Source organism: Magnolia sinica, chromosome 6, assembly GCF_029962835.1.
Source record: "Magnolia sinica isolate HGM2019 chromosome 6, MsV1, whole genome shotgun sequence".
NCBI classification, from domain to species: Eukaryota; Viridiplantae; Streptophyta; class Magnoliopsida; order Magnoliales; family Magnoliaceae; genus Magnolia; species Magnolia sinica.
This window is the reverse complement of record NC_080578.1, coordinates 38,249,326-38,275,562: the sequence shown is the minus strand read 5'-3', so window position 1 is coordinate 38,275,562 and position 26,237 is coordinate 38,249,326. Positions and strand designations below refer to the sequence as shown.

Here is a 26,237-nt window from a genome sequence, read left to right as displayed (position 1 = left end):
TTAACAAACATCATAGTGAGCCTAGAAACTTTCAACAATTACCATTATTTTCTATTTTATTGGGCATAAAAGCACTGGATCGGGCTGATATTTGGGCCCTAGCCCTAAAATGACACGACAAAAAGGATGGGCGGAATGGATTATACACATACATCAAAGTGGGCCCATTTGGGTTGTGGTTTGCATGGGTCGTAGTTGCTATGTTATATAGGTCGTGGTTGTTATGTTGTATGGATCGTGGTCAATGTGTTCAATTCCATTTCTACCAAACCATTAGTATCATAACTTAAGGCTCACAATGGGGTGATCCGATCCATCCACCTTGTTGGCCAGCTCGGCGTGGGCCCAAAAAGTCCTAACTTGGGCAATGTTCACTTCTAACAAACATCACAATGAGCCTAGAAAGTTTCAAAAGTCACCATTATTTTCTACTTTGTGGCCCACACGAGCATCGGATCAGCCCTATATTTGGGCCCTACCCCTAAAATGACACGACAAAAAGGATGGGCGGCATGGATCATACACATATATTAATGTGGGCCCATATGGGTCGTTGTTTGCATGGGTCGTAGTTGTCATGTTATATGAGTCGTGGTTGTCATGTTGCATGGATCATGGTATCCACGTGTTCACTTCCTTTTCTACCAATCATTGGTACCATAGCTTAAGGCCCATAATGGGGTGATCCGATCCATCCACCTTGTCAGCCAACTCACCGTGGGCCTAAAAAGTCCTAACATGGGCAGTGTACACTCCTAACAAACATCACGGTAAGCCTGAAAAGTTTCAATAGTCACCATTATTTTTTATTATGTGGGTCATACGAGCACTGGATCGAGCTGATATTTGGGCCCTAGTCCTAAAATGACATGGCAAGAAGGATGGGCGGCATAGATGAAACACATACATAGTGGTGGGGCCCACAGACCACCGAGCACCAACCATTAGCTGGTGGCAGGGGGAGTAGCCAATCCGTCACTTTCTTGGGGGTTGAAACAGAAGGTAACTTCTTATTCACTCCATGACCGTACGACTTCTAAATCAAGGACATGAGCATTTTTATCCAAAAGTTGTCAGAAGGCCACTCTTAGGATATTTGGAACGTCGTATCTCCCAAGGTAATTTGACCAAACTTCGAGGTCAATGCAGTCAAAATCCCAAAATACTACTAAAAAGTGATTGTATCACTATATATATATTAATGAAAGATTTGATTTGTTTGGTCGCGGACCATCTTAAAATAGTCAAGCTTATTGTTAACTTAGTCTTCAATTATTTAGATTATAACCTTTTGTTTTGAAATAGTTATATATTTTTGAACTACTTGCTTACTTTTGAATGGTCTATATTGCTAAACGGTTTAAATCATTATCTAATCTTAAATTCTTCTACACTTAAATGACTCATATCAAAACGTTATCATTTTTTAGATGTATTTTCATTACTTTTAAACATAAATTAACAATTTTTATAAAAATTAATAAAATAAAAAAGACTTCTCATGCTTATTAGGTGGTAACATATAAATATATTTTTTTAAGGGTAGTAATGTCTAATTGAGGGGAAAAAAAACAACAACAACAGGTGGCATTTTATAAATATAATTCCAACCTACCAAAGTGTCTATAAATACGACTCACCCCGCTTCTTTCTCCCCTCCTACTCATACTAAGAAGCCAGAGAACGTCTCTCCCTTTTCTTCTATTCTCCTTCTAACCATTCCTTGTCAATCTCTAGCTCCAATTTCTCTAATGGGTTTCCCTTCTATTATTTATGGCATTATACTGCCACGACCTCTTGTAGAACTTCTAGACCTGTGGGCCCAGCTCAAGCTCATGCTCAGATTGGCTCTTTTCTATCTTGGCCTCTTCGATCCGACCGATCAATCCAGTTCTTGGAACGATCACGGTTACCCGACCGTCTATTGCCTCTCGCAATCGTCGCCGCCGATCACACCTGAGTCGATCAAGAGGAGGCTCCCGATCGTAGAATTCACCGATTTCGTTGAGCGATCAGGCATGGATGAGCACGATGAGACGATCTGCGCCGTCTGCTTGAGTGATCTGGAGATGCGCCATGAGATCAGAGAGCTGTGCAATTGCACACATGTTTTCCACGTGGGGTGCTTGGATAAGTGGGTGGACCAAGGGCAAGTGACCTGCCCCATGTGTAGATCTAAGCTGTTGCCGGAGAAGGATGAGAACAGGAAGGGTGGAGACTGGTGGTTGGTGGAGAGGATTTCTTTTCTTTTTGGTGACGATTTAATGAGAGATGGGAATTGAATTCAATGCTGTTTGGTAGTGGTGGCGGTGAAAAAAAACCATGTAAATATCTGTATTTTTTAAATTTTTTAAATTTTTTTAAATTTTTTTTTTTTTTTTTTTTTATACATATGCTGGCAGCCAAACGCTTCCAATGGAAATTTTTTATTATTTATTCTAATTCTTTTAGTTGTATTTAGTTTTCCATCTAATCGATGTCTAGTACGTGTAAACTCGTGTGTGAACATGCGAGCACATGGGGCACGCACATTTACACAGTAAATTGCACCCTTAAGCGTCCATCCACGTGCATGCACATGTGCTTAATTAAAAAAAAATTCATGGGTGCGTTATTAAAAGACTCAGCTACTTGGACGACTCGTCGGGTCTCGAATCAGGGTAAATTTTTCGGTTGGATCATGGCGTCGAACCGAATCAGGTTCAACGGAGTCTAGGTCGACTTGGACGAGTCGAATGGGACTCGTCTGAGTCTTAAAACCATGAGTTTAGGATACATTGTTAGCCGCGGGACTAGGTCTTGTGTGGGTTCGATCATTCAGACCAACCCATTGATAACTTTTTTTTTTTTTTTTTTAACACACGCACACGAACCCCACACACTCACGCTGGTGGAATTTCACCACCTATGGGTATTCGAACCCTTGACCGGGAGTTGAAACTCCTGAGAGTCTACCACCCGGGCAAGAGTGCAAGACTACCCAAGCTAGTCTATTTACTTAAATGGCCAAAATTTCTAGGCCGAGCCTGATTGGCTAATGTGAACCCGCGTCAGAAGTAGGTTGCTCTGGTTGACCAATCGGCTGAAATTAGGTTATTTCTTTCCAGGGTAGGAGATGCATGATTGCATTTGGGTCCCACCTACCAAGTCCCCAATCTATTATGAGTTTTTGAGTGAAATGTATCATGCCTCTTTTGGTCTAATCAAGTACAGTGGGTCAATGGCCCACTGGAAATATGTGGTACGAGGTATTATTATTTGATAAATTAAGGTGGGCCACTCGCAAAGAATCAATCTCCCAGGTTAACTCCTATGCGAACGTAGATCAAGGTCCCCGGACGCCGTTCGGCTGATGACGCTACCACCAGCGTAGCGAGGTAGCTAGTGGTCAGTGCTATGTGGTCCCTACCATGATGTATGTGTTTTATCCATGCTGTCCATCCATTTTGAAAAATAATTTTAGGCTTGATCCCAAAATTGAGGTAGTTCTAAATCTCATATAGACCACACCGTGGGAAAATCATAGTGATTGAATATCCACCATTAAAAATCTCCTAGGGCTCACCGTAATGGTTATTTGACATCTAACCTGTTGATTAGGTCATAAAGCCTTGGATGAAGGGAAATAATATATATCAGCTTGATCCAAGACTTTTGTGGTCCCTAAGAAGTTTTTAATGGTAAGCGTTCAATCAACACGGTGCGGTCCACTTAAGATTTAAATCAACCTCATTTTTGAGATCATATCACTTTATGATATGGAAGAATGGGTGGACGGCATGGATGAAAAACATACATTGGGGCCCAAAGAGCACCAATATTGGTACGCATGGGTTGATACATACCAGCTTCGGAAGGCGCTTGGTACCAATAAGACGCTTTACATGTCAAGGTTTCAGTTCGGATGAGTGCGGCGTATGGTTCGGCAATCCGGACGGACCAGACCATAAGTATGTTGTAGCCTTCTGTGAATGGAAGCGTTACTTGCCTCACCCAACAGCGGTGCGGCCCACCTTGATGTATATTTTGCATGTCTATCCCGCCGTCCGTTGGACGCGGATTAGCCACTGACAGGTTGAGTAGCGAGACTGCTACTGAAGTGACGTCACTAAGTTCTGTGGGCCCATCATGATGAATGTTTTGTTTCCACACCGTCCATTTTTATGGAGCGATCATTTTATGGCATGATGCAAAGAATTATTTAGATCCAAAGCTATAGTGGACCCCACCACAGAAAACAGTGTGGAGAGTGACGCCCGCCATTAAAATCTTCAAAGGGGCACAAAAGTTTTCAATCAAGCTGATATTTTTGTTTTCCGTTCTTGTCTGTTTTAACTTATGAACAGTTGGATCTCAAATACACATCATGGTAGACCTTAAGAAGGTTTCAACGGTGGTAGTCACTCTCCCCACTGTTTTCTGTGGTGGGTCCACTACCGCTCTAGATCTGCCTCATTCTTTGTTCTTTGTCTCGTTCCCTAAAATGATCTCTCCAAATGGATGGACGGTGTGGATACAACACATTTCTCATGGTTGGCCGTCGAACTTGGTGACGTCACTTCAGTTGCAAGTCTCCGGGAACGGATTGGCTGCTCCCCCTGCCACCAGCCTTGGGTCGGTTGTCGGTGCTACGTGGGCCTCACCATGACATATGTACTTAATCCATTCAGTTCAGTTTTACAGATCATTTTAGCGCTTGATACAAAAAAATGATAAGAATATAAATCCCAGGTGGACCACATCATACGAAAACAGTAGTGATTGGATATGGACCATTAAAATCCTCCTAAGGCCCACTGTACTGTTTATTTGACATCCAATATGTTGATTAGGTCATACAGACCCAGATGAAGGTAAAAAACAAATATCAGCTTGATCCAAAAATTTTATGGCTCCCGAAAGGTTTTTAATGGTCAAAATTCATTCAACACTGTTTCCTGTAACGTGGACCACTTGAGATTGGGATATACCTCATTTTTTCTCTCATGCAATAAAATGATTTAGAAAAATAGATATACAACATGGATGAAACACATACATCATGGTGGGGCCCACAGAGCACCGACCATCAGCCATTGGCTGATGGCAGGGGGAGTAGCCAAGTCTCCCTACTCAACCTGTCAGTACCTAATCCGTGTCCTCATCCGTATTTCCAGCTCATTTTAAGACTGCATGAGCCCTGAGATAAAGCACATGCAAATCTTACGTGGATCACACGGTAGGAAACATCCGTGCCTACCATTAAAATTTCCAAGGGCCACACCATTTATTTTCCATCCAACCGGTTGATAAGTTCACACAGATCTGGATGAAGAAAAAATATAAATGCCAGCTTGATTCAAAACTTTTGTGGCTCAGAATAAGTTTTAATGGTCACCCAGTTTTCTGTGATATGATCCAACTGAGCCTTGAATCTTTTTCAATTTTCAATTCATGTCCTAAAATGAGATGACAAAATAAATGGACGGCTTGGATGTATACAATATACATCAAGGTAGGCCCCACGGTCAGGCATGTACCATGTAACATGGAATCATGACTTTCAATTTGCATCCTATGACCGGACACTTGAGAAGAGAAATAGAGCAGTGGTCCACATTCGGCCAGATCTGAGTTACCAAACCATGGTCCCCATTTCTCAAAACTTAAAACCTGAGTAGACTGTGCAAAGTCTCTGGTCAAGGATCCTGTCATTCTTCGACCCGTCCTGCACGGGTTTTGGTGGATACAATGTCCCTATCACAGCCTTCATACAAGGCAGGTTTCCACTGTCGGATTGTATTTTAGATGCATGCACAAAGTCGGTAACCGGAGGATGCCGGTTTCACCCCCTTTACCGCCCGCGCCCTTGAAAAAGTAGTCAAGGTCGTGTAGGTTTCACTTGTTGTTACCGAAGATCCTAACATGCATTGCTTTTGGAGGGAGCATATGATAAGATGGTCTCATGGTTGGAGTTCGCATCTTGGATTTTTCAATATATAGATGAGGTGGATCTGATTTTTCGAAAATAATTTTGATTTTTGAAAAGACTCCCACCAACTAAGAATATATACAGAACTATCAACTTCCATGTGTTCAGGTCCAGGAAGAGTTGTATGAACCTTTCATTAAGCCTTTTATTGTGTATTTCCTAAATAGAATTTCTTAAGGCATGTTTGTTTTGCCCGTTGTGATGGTAAATGTTGATGCAAAAAACAGGTTCACCCTCTACTATCCTACCTCCTGCAAAAGGAAGAGATAAAAGAGTCCTTGGCTAGAGCTGGAGACCTTCTGATGCTAAAGTCAGTGATAGGACAGTATAAGAAAGGTTTTGAGAGGAGTTTTCTGCGTACCTTTTAGCTTGGAGATTCCTATTTTTATAGGAATGGGAGGGTCCCGTCGTGCAAGGATTTTCTTCCTGATATCTTGGAGATTTAATTTCAATCTGTTTCTGGTCTTCATCCGGGATCAGGGATACTTTTACGAGATTTTCGAGACAATATTTCCATCATGCCGACTTTTCCTTACTCGGCCCAGTCCTGACCGACTCTAATAATGAGTTAGTCTGGGTCAGCTTTATGGAATAAGTTGCTCATCATCTGTCGGGTGAGATAGAGCCGATCTGTAATCAATATCCTCTCTTTCTTCGATAGCCGACCTTATAACTGACCCAATTAGGTCGGCTTTGTGGTCAGTTAGGTGGCTTCTAAGCTTCAGGCCTTAATCGGCCTTTTAGATGTCGCTGCTTCATCTTCTGAGTCAACTTCATGCATCTTATGTACTTTGCCTTTGGCTCGTGACTCTATAAGTCTCGATCGGGGTTTCCATTCCCTGCATTTCGAGATAAATCTCTGTAATGACCCAGAAAATTTCGTGCAAAGACCCGAGTACTACCTCAAATTCTTTAGAATTAAATGTGGGTTAACTAGCGCTAAACTTGATTACTTGTGAAATTAGCACCAATCACTTTAAATTCGATCTGTAAGACCCAAAACCTGTAGAATCGTTAGCGCTATGTTACCCTGAAATCTAGGATTCAACACTAAATTCAGTTGCTCTCGGGAGTACTTGGAAACTTTGTATCGGACTTGGACCACGCGTCGAAAGTCCAATAGCGATGATCTTAGACAATTATGATCACCTTGTTGGGCTTGACAATCACCTCAAAGATCAAGTCCAGATGATGTCCTGAGATGATTTGCTTGAGTCCGGAGTGAGGAGTGTAAGAAAGGTGAAATTATTTAGAAATTAAATATGAATTTAAGAAATCTGAGTCGTGTCGCTTGCGTGCCGATTTTAAGCATTCTGACCGTCAGAATCTGACCTAAATTTATCCTCGGATCAGGGAAGATGGCCCATGCATGTCAAAGTGCCGGTGGACCTGATCGAGTTTCGGTGACCGTTAAATTGAAACTGGTCCGCCACGGCTGATCTGTAAATCCGATCGGTACAAAAACTCAGCCTGACCTAGATCCATGGTCAGTGAGCTTAAGTCCGACCGCACGTAGAAAAAGGACCACCAGAAGTGCTCCGTTGGACCGAAATAGACCTGAATTGGTTATAACCTAAGTATACCTTGGCCCTGGGGCTATTTTCATCAATATTAGGCCTATATAAAGACCTTAAACCCTCACTCTCAAATTCCATACGAATTTTCCAAACCTTAGCTAAGAGAGAGAGAGGAAAAGAGAGAGAAAGTGAGAGAGAAGTTGGTGAATCATCTTGAGATTTTTCCCTGTTACTCTACGTACCTAAACCATCCCATCTGAATCGTTATTCCGGCGATTCTCAGTTCGTTCTTGGGTAAGTCAATCAAACCCTAACCTGTTTTGGAGCTTAGAATAGTCTAAGTGTTGATGTAGCTCATTTCAATCCTACCTTAGGTTATCTAGTCGCCGTTGACGAAGACTTATCGTCTGAATCGGATCTGTTGCGCACTTTCTGGTTTAAGGTGCGGACTATATTCGTATAGGTTATGGTTTTCAAGGCTTTCAATGTCGGTTAATGGTTTATTATTGTTGTGGGTGCAATTTCACATGCCAAATGCGATGTTTGTATTGCGTTTCTGATATATATGAACTATATTAAGATTTGTGTATTCCATGTATATGTAGAAAGTATCGTATACGTATGCAATATGAGCATGTGGTTGCCATGATTAATTGTCGCATGTTTATGCTAGTTGAATGTGTAACAACTCCTTGGCAAGAGGAATTGTCCTAAGGTGAGCTATCATCAACATACGTCATGTATGTTGGAATATGTAGCCTAAGTGTTTGTAGAAATGTCTGAATGAATAAGTGTGTCATATATTGTACTTTTATGGGCATTGAGAAGAGATTCTCAACTATCTTAATGATGTGTATGATTTCCTCGATGCAATCTATATTCTTTGTCTGTTTAACTTAGACGTTACTTACGTATGAATTCATGTTAAGTTGATATTCAACAAATGCTCACATGCTTGTATGATTGGAATTGTTGATCCATTACTATTCTGAATTACTGGTATGAATATCTGTTATACTTAAATGTGTTTGGGATTATGAAATAGTCCAGAGAATCGGTAACAAACCTTGAGTTCGTGGCCGATGTTGTTTTCACCACGTAGGACGTGTTTGACGAACCCGAGTCGTATTAGGGTTGTCGGCAGTGGTTTGGCCACACGGAGTGTTTGTGCACTTCATGTCGTTCAACTCAACGTGTGCTCGTGCTAGTCGAGCTCATCAAGTAACTCGATTGTCCCGGTGGATGTGCACCATGTATGGACGCTATTGTTTGAATATAGGGTACCAAACTTACCAGTACAATCCCGTTAACTATGGTACCTTAATTCGATAAGACTCATGAGCCAGGCATGGTGGTATGGGACACCGTGGTTGAGCTGTCGGCCTACGCTGGGGTGACGAACCTCCCCGTAGTGACCAGTGAGCAATTCAGACTCGTGAGCCGATTATGGTGGTATGGGATACTATATTCGTGCTGTCGGCCTATCTTGATTGGTGACGAGCCCTTTGTAGTGACCTTGAGCATACCTTGATACTGCGTTGAGGCAACGAATCTTAGGGTAGTAACTAAGGTATGATAGGCATGCATTGATTGGTGACGAGCCCTTTGCAGTGACCTAGAACCACAATATCGTATGAGATTATCTAGGACTAACGACCCTAGAATGGATCACCATTTGGGAATTGATATGAGGAAGGTACCTTAGCTTCCCAATCCTGCTATATGAAAAGGACTAATAACAACTTGGTAATCATATTCATGCATCGCATTGCATGTGCTTTGGCGTCATGGAGCACTGCGGGAGGTTGTCATGTGTACCGTAAGATGAAGATACTGAGGGAGTGCAGGCAAGAGCATGCATCATTTCTACATACATCCTTGCATTAACAAGAGTAATTAGGACGTATTTGATTGTATTGCCTTATCATTACTGCTTGATTGAATTGATAATATGTTAACTTTTACTGTATAGTTCCACTGAGTTGATCACTCACTCCCACATTCTGAGACGGTATTTCGACACTAACCAGACTCTGTCTTAGATGCAGATGATGATGCGACCCCCGAGGCAGAGCAGGAGTATGAGGATGACGAGGACGCGTTTTCTTTTATACAGTTCTCAGGCGAGTTCATGTGAGCCGTGTCCTGAGTTACGGAGATTCTGGGTTTATTTTGTAATGGATGATTTCATTTTGATACTTATATTTTGAAACAAACACTTATAATTATGACCTGACAGAGCATACATATCACAGGGACTTATACATATACATATATTTCTTTAGTCTTCTGCTTGCGTCTTTCACCTATTCCTGGATTATGTTTACAGTTTTGGCTTAATCTACTTCATGTGTTATGCACTAATACAGACAACATACATTCATTATTACATATGTTGCATAAGTGATGTTTTGAAACTCGGGAGCTGAGTTATGTTCGACCCCCGAATTTCAGGGCGTTACAGTCTCTCCTTGAGGCATTTAACTCTTTTGCCTGGGTCAGGCTTATTGCCTCGGAATCCCGGGCCATGTTAGTAGAGTTGGTCCATTCCATAACCGGGTCTCCAGACTTGTCATATTTTTCCCCAACAGTAAGCCCCCTTGCTCCCTGCATCAGCTGTGTTGAGGTTAAGGAGTAAAGAATGTTGTGTCTGCTCGAACCGGAGATCGATATCATGATGGAGCATTTAATGTTCGCAGGAGTCGTGTGTTGTCCTGAACATGCGTCGATTCAATGATCGAGGCCACACGCGCGAGAAGCCGTCAGAGCGTTTCTTTGGCTAATGAGCTTTGGATGTGTGGCAAGGGCGATATCTCCGTCAGTCGGCGCATGCCACGTGTCGGGCAGGGGAGTCGAAACGGCCGTCAATTCAACTCCTTAAATGCCCTTGCCATGTGGCAGGGCTATAAAAGGAGGAGCGGGACGCCCCTTTCTCATTTTCACACGCGCCCTCTTTTCTTCCGATTTCCGTTTTCATTGTCCTCCCACCTTTCGCCATTTTCATTCTCCCTCTTTGATTTTTGCTTTCACACTCGCTCCCTTTCTGGTCTGTATCGATATCTCCAGTGAGTTTCAAACTCTCTCCCTCCCTTTCTTTTTGAATTTCAATGGCAATGCATGGTTCCTAGAGCCCCCAGGAGGGAACTTCCGGTGACGAGGGCGAAGCGAGACATTTCTGGAATGTCTCGAAATCGCCCTCGCTGCTAATGAAGATGGCCATTGGCGCCAACGAGGCCTTTCAGTACTCAGAAAGAGTACTCTGCTTCGGTGGGTCCCTCTCGTGGAGAGGCGTCACTGTCGACTGCCCCTGGTAGACCTAATCCTCCTGTGGAGGAAATGGAGGAAGAGGATAAAGAGATCGAAGGGGCTAGTGAGTCAGTCTCCACCCGGAGATCGGCAAAAGCTGTTGAGTCAGCGGCCGAGGGAGGGGAGGTAGGAGATGAGCAGAAGGGTCCAGTTCCCTTGGTTTTAACTGAGGCGGATATGGATAAGATTAAGGTCGGGTAACATGTCCCTGGACTCGGTCATCCTTCGCTTTCCCCTGCCGAGTGAGTTACCCGACCGTCTCCCGGCTGGGATGGTCGCAATCTTTCAGGTCGCTTTACAATGCAGCTTGTGTCTGCCCTTCCAAGGCATTGCTCAGGATTTGCTTTCCCGACTTCAGATAGCGCCTGGACAGATAGTCCCGAAGGGGTGGAGAAACTTGTTCGGATGCTCGATGCTGTGGGCTGAGACAGAGCAGCCCCCATTGACTATCGACGAGTTTCTCCATTTGTATCAAGTCCGGTTGAATCCGTAGTAATCCGGCTGGTACTTTTTGTGTGCTTCGCAGAACAAGGGTGGGCCTTTGATAACCGACCCTCCTACCTCTAACAAGCACTGGCGAGATAGATGGTTCTGGGCGTGTGGCCGCTGGGAGACTGTCGAGTCAGGACTTATTGAACCTTGCATTCCTCGGGCGTTCTCTAAAGCAGGTGACTCGGCATGCACTTTTCCCTTTATCTCCTTATACTGTCATGTTTTTGAGTCTGATAGGATATGTCTTGTAGATATTCCCAAGCGAAGGCCGAAACTCGGAGCCGGTGCTTTAGCTCGGATCAAGCACCGAAAGGCGTTAAGTCCGAAAGAGCGGTCTTGGAAGACACTTCTCTAGCTAGAGCGTCTTCTTGACTCGGGTTTAGACTTGGCCTTGACTCACCCTCCAAAGAGACCGAAGATGGTCTCGAAGGCTAAGGGGCAAGCCACACCGGCTGTCCCGACCGTGATCCCGATCGTAATAATCCTCAACTTAGAGGAAGAGGTGGGAGTGGCAGACGCGGTGGCTCCTGAGCCTCAGGTGGCCCCTGAGTTAGGACCCTTTGTAGAGCCGGTTCCAAAGCAGAAGAGGGAACCCTCAGGAGGGGAGACGACTCAACAGGAGGCGTCATTTTTCCAACGGGTTGTGTCGGACATGGTCCCTTGGACGATTTCGCATGGGAGTGAGAAAGAATTTGCTGCCCTCTTCGAAGCTCCCCAGACGCGGACTTTCTCTCATGCTGCAAAGATTCTCCTCGAGGTAAGATTTGGACTTCTCGCTTGTCTTACTAATTCCTTCGATTTTAATCTGACTTTGCCTTTTTCTTTTGCAGTTCGTTCCTTGTTTGCTCAGGGCTAGGATGGATTTGGCTAAAGCTCAGAGTCAGGCGGCAGAGGCTGAAGCAGCTCGAAAATGGGTAGTGGAGGTGGAAGCAAAACTTGAAGTTACCGTGACTCGGATCGGCATAATGACCGACGAGATGGGGCTTGCCAGGAAGGCCACCGAGGACGGTAAGGCTGAGTGTGTTCATGTGGCCTCGCTATTGAAAGAGGCCCAAGAGGAGAGTCGGTAAATTTGTCATGCTCATGCCTCTTCAGAGGACAAGTTGGCTCGGCTCAAGGCTAAGACCAGGGCTACCATTGAGAAAGCCAAAGAGGAGGCCAGGGACTAGGCCGTAAAGTTCTTTCTTGAATCTCGAGAGTATCTAGAGGAACAGGATCGCTTGTATCAGGATGGTTACACCAAGTGTGTCGGATTGATGAAGGAAGCCTTCTCCGACCTTGATCTCTCGGGATTTGACGAAGATGCCTCTGGATCCGAGGGTTCGGAGGCCAAGGCAGCCGGGTCTTCTGATGCTGCGGCTGGTATCGAGGTCGATTCTGAGGCTACTCCTGACGTGGCGCCAGAGGTTGCTCCGAGTGGCGGCAGCAGCTGAATCCTAGCCACCTCCTGTGTTAGCTCCTGATGAACCTTAGAACTGGTTTGAAGATGTCAAGCACTTCAAGCACACCAAGCTTCAAGCACTTTAAGCACACCAGGCGGGCTCAACAACACTGCAACTATGAGCGGACATAGCGTATTGCGGCCGACTCTTTTTACCTTTATCTTTGTGGTTCCATCAATATAATTTCAAAGTAGAAATTAATGTAACCTGATGTAAAATGCATACTGACGAATGAATATACTCGACTTTCTCATTCATTTGGCTCAACTTACATGATTTTCATTCTTTGCTTAACTGAGTCTTCGCGAGTGCTCAACGGCCGACCTAGGGATAATAGATCTTTAGATGCTCGGCATTCTAAGGATGGGGTAGTAGTTGCCCGGTTAGATCTTCCAACCGGTATGTTCCAGGTCAGATGGTGCTTGAGATGACATAGGGTCCTTCCCAATTAGGTCCCAGTGTGCCTGCACCAACTTTCTTAGTATTTATGAATGTTTTGCAGAGGACCATGTCTCCCACTTGAAAGCGTCTAACCTTGACTCGGGCATTGTAGAACCGAGCTACTTGGCGTTGCCGAGCCATCATCTATACCCAAGCTTTTTCCTTTTGTTCTTCTATGAGGTCGAGTCTGAGAGCTAGCAATTCTTCATTGTCTTCTTCATCAAACGAACTGACTTGGGCTGAAGGCAATCTGATCTCGACCGGGGTGACGGATTCCGATCTATACGCAAGAGAGAAAGGAGTTTCTCCTTTAGCCGTTCGAGCAGTGGTTCGGTATGCCCATAGTATTATTGGAAGCTCTTTGGCCCATGCTCCTTTAGCTTGATCGAGTTTAGTTCGGAGGTCCTGTTTAATGATCTTGTTGACTCCCTCGACCTGTCTATTCGTCTGAGGATGATAGGGGGACGAGTAGACATTTCTGATTCCGAGATTATCGCACATCTCCCAGTACTGCTTATTATCGAACTGCTTCCCGTTGTCGGCAATAATGGTTTGAGGTATCCCAAATTGACAGATAATATTCTTCCAAACAAAGTCTGTGATTTTCTGTTCGGTTATCCTAGCCAATGGCTCAGCCTTGGCCCATTTTGTGAAATAGTCTACTGCAACAACAACAAACTTGGTTTGTCCTTTTCCCAAAGGGAGTGGTCTGATGATGTCGATTCCTTATTGTGTGAATGGCCAAGGGCCGGTCATAGGAGTTAGTTCCTCAGGAGGCTGTCGTGGAACGGCGGTGAATCGTTGGCATTTGTCGCAGCTCTAGACGAGCTTCTGAGCGTCGTGCTGTATAGTTGACCAGTAGTATCCTTGTTGCAGGACCTTATGTGCGAGTGATCGTCCTCTCGAGTGATTTTCGTAAATTCCTTCGTGGATCTCTCGTAACACATAATCGGCTTCATCGGGATTTACGCATCGTAGCAGAGGAGCGAAGAATCCTTTCTTGTACAATACCCCGTTAAGTATGGTGTAACGAGAGGCTCAGATTTTCAACCGTCGGGCCTCGGCTTGATCCTCGAGCAACTTTCCACTGCCGAGATATTGGACGATCGGGTCGACCCAAGTAGGTTCCGAATCAATTGAATGTACGGTCGAACTAACCGGGTCGTCAATACTCGGTTTAGCAACGTACTCGATCGGAACGAACCTGTGTATGTCGTCTTCATCGGCAGAGGCAGGTTTTACCAGTAGATCGGCCTTAGCATTTTCTGTTCGAGGGATCCGAGTCATAATACATTGTTGAAAACTATCGATCAACTCTTTGGCTTTCCTCATATATGCTTTCGGTTGCTCTTTGCATGTTTGATATACGCTAGTGACTTGATTGACGACTAACTGCGAGTCGCTGAATACGTAGAGATGAGTAACTCCAAAACTGGCTGCTAGTCAAAGGCCGAGCAATAAGACTTCGCATTCTGCTGTGTTGTTTGAGGTTTGAAATCCAAGTCTTAAGGCATATTGCATGTAGGTTTGATCGGGAGTTTTCAAGACGACTCCTGCCCTGCTTGCCTTATAGTTGAATAAGCCATCGACATAAACCTTCCAGGGGATTGGGACGGGCGATGACTCGGGAGAAGCAGTTATCAATTGTTCGGTTCCAAGCTCGGTAAGTGGATCGGCTTGTGGTGTAACTTCGATGATGAAGTCGGCCATAACTTGTCCTTTTATCGCTATTCTCGGCTTGTATTGAATATCAAATTCACTGAGCTCGATCGCCCACTTTGTTAGTTGACTAGAAGCTTCTGGTGTCTGAAGGATCTGACGCAGTGGGAGGTCGGTCATGACGACGATAGTGTGAGCTTGAAAATATGGCCGAAGTCATCGCGAGGAGACGACTAAGACTAGGGCCACCTTCTCTAGAGGCGGATATCTTGTTTCTGCCGGCAACAATGCTTTGCTGACATAATACGCCGAAAATTATTTTCCTTCATGCTCGCGAATCAACGTCGAGCTTATGCTGTGTCGAAAATCGCCAGGTACAACAACAAAGCTTCCCCAGGCTCGGGTTTCGATAAGACAGGCGGAGATCCGAGGTATGACTTCAACTGCTAGAACGCTGCTTCATACTCTTTCGTCCACTCTACCGTTTGCCAACCCTTAAGTTGTTTGAAGAACGGGAGGCACTTATCGGTGGCTCGGGAGAGGAAGCGGTTAAGTGCGGCTACTCATCCAGTCAGCCTTTATATCTCCTTGATCATTTTTGGGGATTCTATGTTAAGTAATGTTTTTATTTTCTCTAGGTTTGCATCGATTCCTCGCTGGTTAACCAGAAATCCGAGAAATTTACCCGAGTTGACCCAAAAGGCACATTTGCTCAGGTTTAACTTCATCTGGTATCTGCGAAGAATGAGAAACATCTCCTCTAGGTCGGCAATATGATCAGCCGCATGTATACTTTTGACGAGCATGTCATCAATGTATACTTCCATGGTTTGGCCGATATGCCGAGCGGACATTTTGTTTACCAACCGTTGGTACATCGCTCCTGCATTCTTTAGACCAAATGGCATTACACGGTAACAATAAAGTCCTTTTTCGGTGATAAAGGTAGTTTTAGATTTATCTGATTGATGCATTACAATTTGATTGTATCCAGAATAAGCACCCATGAAACTAAGAAGTTCGTGCCCTGCCATGCTATCCACCAGTTGACCGATCCTTGGGAGAGAAAAGCTATCCTTTAGGCAGGCTTGTTTAAGTCAGTATAGTCAATACAGACTCGCCACTTTCCATTGGCTTTCTTCATGAGGATGAAGTTGGCTACCCATTCCGGATAATAGATCTCCTCGATGAATTTAGCCTTGAGGAGCTTGCTGACATCTTCTTCAATGATGGCGTACCTTTCAGGGCCAAGCGGACGTCGTTTCTATCGGATCGATCTGTAGGTCGGATCGATGTTGAGTCGGTGAGTCATCATTGAAGGATTGATCCCTGGTATATCTTCATGGCTCCATGCGAATACATTAACGTATTGTCGGAGTAGTGATATCAGCTTGTCTTTCAGAGGTGATTGCAGAGATGAGCCAATCTGTACTCTTTTGGATTCGTCTATCTCGAACAAGGGTACTAGAATAAGATCTTCTACTGGCTGGCCTCGCTCGTATGTCTCGGCCCGAGGGTCCAATGATTCAGTTGTGGTTACCTCGGCCGGAGCTTTCATAGCTGTGGCATAGCAACACCGTGAATTCTGTTGATCGCCTTTTATGACTCCTACTCCCGACTCAGTCGGGAATTTCATAGAGAGATGGTATGTTGATACCACAACTTAGAGAAGGCTCATAGAGGGTCGACCGAGTATAGCGTTGTAGACCGATGGTTGGTCGACTATCAGGAAGTAGACCATTACTATCACCTGGTGCGGAGAGTTACCAGCAGTGAGTGACAATGAAATTACTCTTTCGGGGAGTGTTCATCCACCAGAGAAACCAATCAAGGGGGTGTGAACCGGCCGTAACGCTGAACGTTCAACACCCATTTTATCAAATGCTTGAGTGAATAGTACATCGGCGGATGACCCTGTATCTACGAGAATGTGAAATACCTTACGGTTCGCTATAGTGAGGGTGATGACCAATGCGTCATAGTGCGGGTGATAAATACCTCAAGCGTCTTCATCGGTGAATGAAATGCAGTATTTTTCCCTTCTCTTTTCTTTTGAAGGCCGAACCAAGATTAGGATTTCGGACTCAGGTCGACTAATGCTCCTGGCATGATTTTTTAAAGCATTGTTTGAGTCACCTTCGCCTCAGGGACCACTGACAATGGTTCGGATTTCCTCCGTAGGTCGGTTATCACCCGGGTGTTCTTTCGTTGTCCCAATTCTTTCGACATGCTCTCTAAGACGACCTTCTCGGATGAGTCGCTCAATTTCTTCCTTTAAGTGGTAGCAGTCACTCGTATTATGCCCATGATTGCGATGGTAATGACAGTACTTGTTTTTGCTCCGTTGGTTCGGGTTGCTTCGGAACTTATCTGGCCAGTTGACGAATCCTTCGCCCTTAATTTTCATCAAAACCTGCTCTTGCGGCTTGTTGAGCGGGGTATACGTCAAAAACTTGCAGTCGGGCCATTGACCCGACTTATGATCATCACGCGTTCAATCATCTTTACGCTTCTTTTCACTAGTCGAGTCAACTTCTTTCTTTGCTGACTCTTTGGCCGGGACTTTTGCATTTTGGGTGGCTTCGCGCATGATCCAGGTTTCCTCGGCATCCACGTACTTATCTGACCGGGCCTTGAACTCGACAAGAGTAGTAGGTGGGTTCTTGTCCAGGGATGCCAGAAATGGTTTGTCTCTAACGCCTTGCATGATCGAGTTGAGTGTTGTTCCGTCCGAATGTTTTCAAACTTGGAGCGATTTGAAATTGAAGCGCTTGATATAGTTGTTCACTCCCCAAGTATAGGGTTGTGATGTAGTAATAAACTCGGTAAGATCGAGGTCGAATCCACAGGGACTGAAACTTGTACGTGATCTGAAACTAACTAGATATAGAACTAGCAAAAAGATGTAATCTAAATCCAATGTAAATTGATGAATAATGGTGAGAGATTAATCTAAACTTAAGGAATTCAGAGGAAGGAAACTAGGGATTCAGAGGATCCACTTGTAGAGATCAGGGAGATCTTATGCCTGCTTTAAAAATCATGGAAATCAACTAGACTTCCTTTGATATAGTTTTCAAGAAATAAAAAGAAATAAAGAAATAAACAAAGAAATACCAAACTCCACTCTCTTTCTTTTGTGCAATCGTCCAAGCCAAACCGTTGCTCACGTGCCACCCACCATCCTTCTCTCTTTATTTTCCTTCTTATATCAGTAGAGGGCGTCGCTGGATAGGTCGGTTGCAAGGAACCGACGGAGTTGGAGTCAGACGCGGAGTGCGTCATCTCCTTCCCCAGCACGCAGTCAGCCGGCTTGGAAACTGACTTGCGTTGGCTCATCTTTTCGACCAAAAAACACTAATCTAAGACGTTCAGTCTTCTTGCCATGATTCAGCACTTCCTTGGAGAGGTTTTGGACGGCTCAGATCGTTGGACCGATCCTCGCCAAATCTGCAAAACAGTCCAGAATTTTCAGGTTTCCCGGACGCAAAACAGGGTGTGTAGCTATTACGCTGTGACGATGGTGGGGTCCACTGTCTATTTCAAATGAGAGATCCAAGCTGTCCACTGGTTTTCCCTCGAGAAACTAGTTGGGTATGGTCAGTTTTGGACTGATTTCGGTGTGGCCCACAGACTTTTCTCCCTACCGTCCGTCCTGCGTTTGGACGGTTGAAAACCGTTCAAGCTGTCCTCTTTAAATTCTCTCTCCTAGGTCCGTATTAGCTGCGCTGTTAGAAACTACTGAACGGTCCAGATCTACCTGAAGACTTCAGATGGTGGCCCACTACAAGATCGCAGGTACCCGTTTTCTGAAATAGAGAATTCTCTGTTGCGTGCAGCGAGTTGCAGTCAAACGCTGTTTTGACCGCTCGTGTTAATTCAGTGCACAGCGCGTGCACAGTCGCCCGTGCACTCTTGGCATGCAAAGTGGGTCCCATATTGATGTATATGTGAAATCCGATCTGTCCATCTGTTGTCCCATCTCATTTAAACCGTCAAGACTAACTTTGAAGCATATCCAGATAACAGGTGGGCCCCATATCACTGTTTTGGTGGCTGATTTGTCCGTTGGGCCACTTTCACAGTGATCCAGGAGCTGAAAATTGATGTGTACGGTTCATTTATGGTTCACAGGCCATGTATAAATTTTCACGCCAATCGGATGGCGAGAACCCTATGATCTTGCATTCTGCGCCAGTTTCGGGCTTCTTTAACGTGAACGACTTTATTTCCTCGGATCCCTGGTGTGTAATTCCACCGATCTTGGTCTTCTAGGGTCCGTGGCTTGCCTTGGTGACTTCAGACCGTTAAATCCATGCTTTTAGTACCCTTTCCCAGTCCAAGCTCGTGAATACGCCCTGCATCACAAACATGACTAAATCAGGCCGATAAATAGTACTATGTTTGTAAATCCTGGCAATAACTGGGGTCTGATATGCAATATTCGACCTTCAACACAACCCCCAACCAGCATCTTGCTAGTCCCGAGTAAGGTATGCGAAAAATAAATTGAGAATTACAGGACAATTTCTACAACTCAAGAGATTTATGAAAAACAATTCAGATACTCGAATTCTAAGATTCATGAATGTTGGCATTACTTTCTCCTGAAATCAAGCTCACGGTAAACTTCATAATCAAGCTTAAATATTAATCCATTAATTAGAACGATTCTAAATATTGAGTTTCATGGGTGTATCGTGTAATCTCAGCTTATCATTAAGGTTCACTTCTTAATTTCATAATATTATCGGTAAACACTAAGATAATTCATAATAACTCAAACTTTCCTCACGGATCATCTTTTCATTAATCGACCTTTGATATGTATTTTTGTTTCATAAAAATACCGCTAAGGGGAGGAATCAAATCTTCACCTATAGGGAGCAAACCTATGATGAAGACCATTGCCCACCCCTTTCCGCTGGCTACTTTGGGAAGTTGAACCTTCACCTATAGGGAGCAAACCTATGGTAAAGATTATTCACCCAATCCTTTTAATTTTCTCAGGCCGGTTCCTTTCATGCTTAGTGAGTACCAAGTAAATCCTTCAATATCAAACTGAAACCTTAATGTGAAAGCGAGATGTGATATGTGAGATCATAACTCAATCAATGTGTACAACTTCTAATTCTAGATTAACAATTCAAACTTAATTATGCAATCCAATAGACACTGAATCCAGGCATCTTAAATTTCCAACATCATGTATCTTGAAATTCCAAGTGCCCTAGATGACTGTCAAAGTCCCTTCGAATTCACAAGAAAGTCCAGAAAAATTAAAAAAATTTCACAATTTTTGTTCAAGACCAAGAAAATGCTGATTAGGTCACCTAATCTCCCACCCCCAACCTAAAATCTACATTGTCCTCAATGTAAAAGATATGAGCGTGCAATGCACTTGGGACAACGAAAAGTAAATATGAAGTGATGGGAAGATAGTACCTGGATGATGAATCGAGAGACACTTTTCAAGAGATCGTAGCATGGGCGTCGGTCAGCACGAAAGAGAAGGCAACATAAAAATAACAAAAAAATAAAATCCTACCTATACCACTTTCGTAGGTGCTCTCGATTGCTTTTAGCATATGCAACAAGTCTTTAAACCCCTAGGTTGCCCCTAGTGGACGAGTTGTAGTCTCGTGAGGGTTTGTAGTAATGTTACCCACAAACATTGAACTAACTAATGATAGAAATGAAATGAAGAGCTGGGTTGCCTCCCAGGAGCGCTAAGTTTACCGTCTTCAGCTAGACAAATAAAGCAACTACCCTAGTCCTATGAAAGGAATAAACTTACCTATACCTCCATCAGATTAGGGAATCAATCCTGGTAAACAGGAGCAGTCAGGGTCATGGACATGTCCTCTGAATCAAATTTCTCAACAAATGGTTTCAATCGATGTCCATTGACTTTAAACTCCTTGCCATTATCGGGATCTCTTATCTCAACGGCTCCATGGGAAAAAACAGTAACAACAATGTAAGGGCTGGTCCAATGAGATCGAAGCTTACCCGAAAAGAGATGTAATCGAGAATTGTACAAAAGGACCTTTTGACCAGGCGTGAATGATTTTCGCAAAATGTGTTGGTCATGAAATGCTTTCATCTTGTCCTTGTAAATTCTCGAATTATCGTACGCATCATTCCGGATTTCCTCAAGTTCATTCAATTGAAGTTTGCGTAGCGATCCAGCGTTGTCCAGATTAAAATTAAGATTTTTGATCACCCAGTACGCTTTATGTTCCAGCTCCACAGGCAAATGACAAGCTTTCCCATAGACAAATCTAAAGGGAGACATTCCAATAGGGGTTTTAAAAGCAGTACGGTATGCCCATAAGGCATCGGTCAATCGGATTGACCAATCCTTACGATCAGGGTTAACCGTTTTCTCCAAGATGTGTTTAATTTTCCTATTAGAAATCTCATCTTGCCCACTTGTCTGTGGGTGGTACGGGGTGCTCACCCTATGAGAGATACTGTATTTCTTCATTAAGCTCTCAAATGGTTTATTACAAAAGTGTGAGCCCCCATCACTAATGATGGCTCGAGGCGTTCCGAATCGAGAAAGGATGTTTTCTTTTAGGAATTTAATGACCGTGCGATGGTCATTAGTTCGACACGGAATCGCTTCAACCCATTTAGTGACATAATCCACGGCGAGCGAAATATACAGATTTCCAAACGATTGGGGGAATGGTCCCATGAAATCGATGCCCCAGCAATCAAATGCTTCAATGATAAGGATGAGATTCAAAGGCATTATATTTCGATAGGACAATGCTCCCAATTTCTGACAACGCTCACAAGCTTTGCAAAACTCATGAGTGTCCCTAAACATAGTGGGCCAGTAAAAGCCACACTACAGAATCTTGGCCGTGGTCTTTTTAGCAGAAAAGTGACCACCACAGGCCTGTGAGTGACAGAAGGAGATGACGCTCTGATGCTCATCGTCTGGTACACATCTCCTTAGGATTTGGTCTAGGCAATATTTAAATAAATAAGGATCATCCCAGAAAAAGTTGCGCACCTCGGTGAAGAATTTCTTCTTATCTTGCACAGTCCATTGTGTCGGTATGGCACCTGTAGCAAGATAATTAGCAATATCAGCGAACCAAGGTGAATGAGAGACTCTAAACAGTTGTTCATCAGGGAACATGTTGTTGATATGGGTCCTCTCAAGGGAATCAGAGGTATTAAGGCGAGAAAGGTGATCGGCCACAATGTTTTCTACTCCCTTTTTATCTTTAATTTCCAAATCAAATTCTTGGAGTAGAAGGATCCATCGTATGAGGCGGGGCTTAGAATCATTCTTAGAAAGAAGATACTTCAGTGCCGCATGATCTGTATAGATAATGATCTTGGATCCGATCAGGTAGGACCTAAATTTGTCCAAGGCGAACACTACAGCTAAGAGTTCCTTTTCCGTAGTTGAGTAGTTCACTTGGGCCGGATTTAAAGTCCTACTCGCGTAATGGATGACGTAGGGTCTCTTATCTTTTCTCTGGCCTAAAATCGCTCCAAGAGCATAATCAGAAGCGTCGCACATAAGCTCAAAAGGAAGGCTCCAGTCGGGTGGCTGCATGATAGGTGCAGTGGTTAACGTGCCCTTAAGCTTGGTGAAAGCTTCTTGGCATTGCTCAGTCCATTCGTACGAAGCATCCTTTTGAAGAAGATTACATAAAGGATGAGAGAGGAGACTAAAGTCCTTTATGAATCGCCTGTAAAATCCTGCGTGTCCTAAGAAGGAACGCACGTCTCTAATGTTCTTGGGTGGAGGTAGGTTAGAGATAAGATTGATTTTTGCCTTATCTACCTCGATTCCGTTGGACGAGATGATATGCCTAAGGACAATTCCCTTCTGAACCATGAAATAACACTTCTCCCAATTAAGTACCAAGTTCTTTTCTTCACATCTTTTCAGCACACATTTAAGACTTTCCAAGCACTTGCTAAAAGATGGACAGTAAACAGAGAAATCGTCCATGAAGACCTCTAGATATTGCCCCACCATATCAGAAAAGATACTCAGCATACATCACTGAAAGGTGGCAGGGGCATTACATAGTCTGAATGGCATCCTTCGGTAGGCAAAGGTGCCGTAGGGACATGTAAATGTGGTCTTTTCCTGGTCTTCAGGGGCTATCTCTATCTGGTTGTAGCCCGAATACCCGTCAAGGAAACTGTAATAGGAATGACCAGCTAACCTTTCCAGGATCTGATCAATAAATGGTAAAGGAAAGTGGTCTTTCCTCGTGACGGTATTCAACTTCCTGTAGTCAATACACATTCTCCAACCAGTAGTGACTCTAGTTGGCACGAGTTCATTATTAGCATTGGCTATGATGGTGATTCCAGACTTCTTAGGGACCACTTGAGTTGGACTCACCCATTGACTATCAGATATAGGGTATATGATGCCTACGTCCAATAGTTTAAGAACCTCGGCCTTAACCACTTCCTTCATGTTTGGATTTAGTTTACGTCGTGGTTGCCGAGCGGTTTTTGCATTATCCTCAAGATATATGTGGTGAGTACAAATCGAGGGATCGATTCCCTTGAGGTCCTCTATCATCCATCCCAGGGCTCCTTTATGCTCAATGAGAGTAGATATGAGCATACTCTCCTGTTCTTTCTCTAGGTGGGCAGAGATCACCACCGGGTATGTCTCATCTTGACCTAAATAGGCATATTTCAAATCAGAGGGCAAAGGTTTTAGGTCAAGCTTCGGCGGCTTGAGGTTAGACGGTAGAGGCACTACATCTGTTTGTGGCAATTCTTCAAATTGTGGCCTCCACCGGTTAACTTCAAGTACCGGTGCAGTATTAAGCAAGGCGCACGTCTCCCTAATCATGTCATCATCAAAATCATGGGAGTGGGCCAGACACATCTCTAGATGGTCGGAGGATAAGGTTAGAGGTGTCGTATCTTCCACGAAAGAGTTAATCATGTTAATGTCGTGGAAATCGTCATCCTCCTCTAAGTTTCTGTCGTTATTGAAAAAGATGTTTGACTCTAATGTCATATTCCCAAAAGACATAGTCATGACACCATTCCTGCAATTGATAATTGCATTTGAAGTGACAAGGAATGGGCGGCCAAGAATGACGGGGATCTGAGTGCTTATGTTATTGATGGGTTCAGTGTCCAGGATGATAAAATCTACAGGGTAGTAAAATCTATCAACTTGGACCAACACATCCTCAATTATCCCTCTTAGTACACGAACAGAGCGATCAGCAAGTTGTAATGTGGTTAGGGTGGGTTTTAATTCACCCAAACCTAACTGTTTGTATACCGAGTAGGGAATCAGATTGACGCTTGCTCCTAAGTCAAGAAGTGCGTGATCAATTCGATGGTTCCCAATTACACATGATATGGTTAGGCTACCGGGATCTTTGAATTTCTGTGGCACGTCTTGCTTTAGGATGGCACTCACTTTCTCAGTTAAGAAAATTTTCTTTTGAATACTTTGCCGTCTTTTGGTCGTGCATAAGTCTTTCAGAAATTTGGCATATGAGGGAATCTATTTCACGACATCAAGTAGAGGAATGTTGACTTTCACTTGTTTCAACACCTCTAGGATATCCTGAGAGTTAGAGAGAGGTTTTGGTAAAACCAACCGTTGGGGGAACCGAGCAACTGGCTTCTTTAGAAGTTCCAGTTCTAATTTTTGTGGGGCATCACTGGATCTATCATTGTTGTCCTCTTCTGGTTCTTGAGGCTTTTCGGGCCTAACCGGAAGAGTTTTATCAATGATCTTTCCACTCCTAAGAGTGGTGATGGATTTAGCGTGCCCCATTTGATTTGAAGAGTTGGGATCATTAATCTTGTACTGCGGTTTAGGATTGGGGAGAGGTTGTGCAGGAAGCATCCCCTTTTCTATAACCGTCATACGAGAATCTATCTTTTGCATAAAATCTGTAATTCCCTGCATTGCCTGAGCTAGCTCTTGTATGAAATTTTGAACCGGTTCCTCTTGAAGTTTCACTTGATTTGGATTTTGATTGAAGAAACCTTGAGGGGTAGCTGTTTGTCCATTCCTCCAACTAAAGTTTGGATGATTTTTCCAACCAGGATTGTACGTATTGGAGTTAGGTCTAGTAAAAGGTCTTTGATAGTTGTTTATGGCATTAGCTTGTTCATTCAACACTCCTCAAAAGGCAGGTATTGTAGGACAATTTTCAGTTGTATGAATGTTGCAATCACAGATGCCGCAAACAATTTCATTAACCTTATCTTTCTTTCCTTCCATTGCCTCAACTTTCCTTATGAGCGTAGTCACTTTACACTTGAGATCATCCCCTTCTTTCAAGAGATATAATCCACCTTTCTCCTTCAATTGAGTCGGCCTAGACGTGGTGTTCGACTTTGGGTAATAGTCCCATGATTGTGTTTTTTCAGTAAGACTATCGAGGTAATCCCATACCTCGTCAACATCTTTATTAATGAACTCTCCATTACACATTGTCTCGACCATTTGGCGCATGGAAGATGTCAGTCCATCATAGAAAAAAATTGTAATGCGCCACGTTTCAAATCCGTGTTGTGGGCATGAACTGACCAAATCTTTGAACTTTTCCCAACGTTGGAAGAATGTTTCATCTTCCTTTTGGGCAAAGTTCATGATTGCTTTTCTGAGGGTAATCGTTTTATGATGTGGGAAGAATTTTTTTATAAATTCCCTCTGCATGTCGTTCCATGTGCCAATGGATCAAGGACGCAGTGAATGTAACCACGTCTTAGCTTTCTCTTTTAAGGAAAAAGGAAAGAGTTTCAGTCTGATTGTATCCTCAGATACATTAGGAAAACATAATGTAGCTATAATCTCATCGAACTCTTTCAAATGTAAATTTGGACTTTCTGATTCAAGTCCATGGAATTTGGGAAGGAGTTGGATAACTCCTGGCTTGATGTCCATTTGTCCTGTGTTTTCAGGAAAAATCATGCATGAGGGCGTACTCACTCCCGCCGGTTGTAAATAATCTCGGAAAGTACGAGGCGGGGGTGCCTGATGCATCTCGTTCTCATCTTGGGAATCCTTCACCTTGGGCGGAAGTAGAGGAGGTTGGTCTTCAGCCATAACTTCAATTAACTCAGGGGATTTCGAGTGGTGTCTAGTCTTGCGATGGATAGTCAACCCCTCAACCAATCCTCCTTCAGTCAAGAGACGTCGAGTGTTGTCACGGACCCACTTGGGCATGAAACACTCACAGCCCTCAATTAAATTCAAAACTTAATCTTAAGAAAGGGAAAGAAAATCTAGAAAGAAAAAGAGAGTTGGAAAGAAATTACCAAATTGGAGTCCCTAAGTTAAAAACCTGCAAAATAAAACAAAATAAGTTAGATTCTAAAAAAGAGAAGAACAATCCTTTAAAAGAAAGATAGCAGTAAACTGATTTCTAAAAGAAG

The 26,237-nt window shown here is 43.7% G+C and overlaps 2 protein-coding genes and 1 non-coding gene across 3 annotated transcripts; 2 read left to right on the top strand and 1 right to left on the bottom strand.

The window, feature by feature from the left end:
* The first annotated feature begins 1,647 nt into the window (after positions 1-1,647).
* Positions 1,648-2,373, top strand: LOC131248677 (brassinosteroid-responsive RING protein 1-like). The gene has a single exon (XM_058249062.1). It carries the CDS (start codon positions 1,752-1,754, stop codon positions 2,280-2,282), a length of 531 nt encoding a protein of 176 aa, XP_058105045.1. The 5' UTR covers positions 1,648-1,751; the 3' UTR covers positions 2,283-2,373.
* Positions 2,374-21,261: 18,888 nt separating this feature from the next.
* Positions 21,262-23,298, bottom strand: LOC131248675 (uncharacterized; the record flags this gene model as incomplete). The annotated part of the gene is made up of 4 exons (XM_058249061.1): positions 21,262-21,488; positions 21,735-22,091; positions 22,293-22,488; positions 23,215-23,298. Coding segments are annotated over 4 exons (864 nt in total), but the record flags the coding sequence as incomplete, so codon positions are not given.
* A 2,065-nt stretch (positions 23,299-25,363) lies between these two features.
* Positions 25,364-25,470, top strand: LOC131250262 (small nucleolar RNA R71). The gene has a single exon (XR_009173188.1). It is a non-coding gene; the product is annotated as a small nucleolar RNA R71 (small nucleolar RNA).
* The last annotated feature ends 767 nt before the right edge of the window (positions 25,471-26,237 follow it).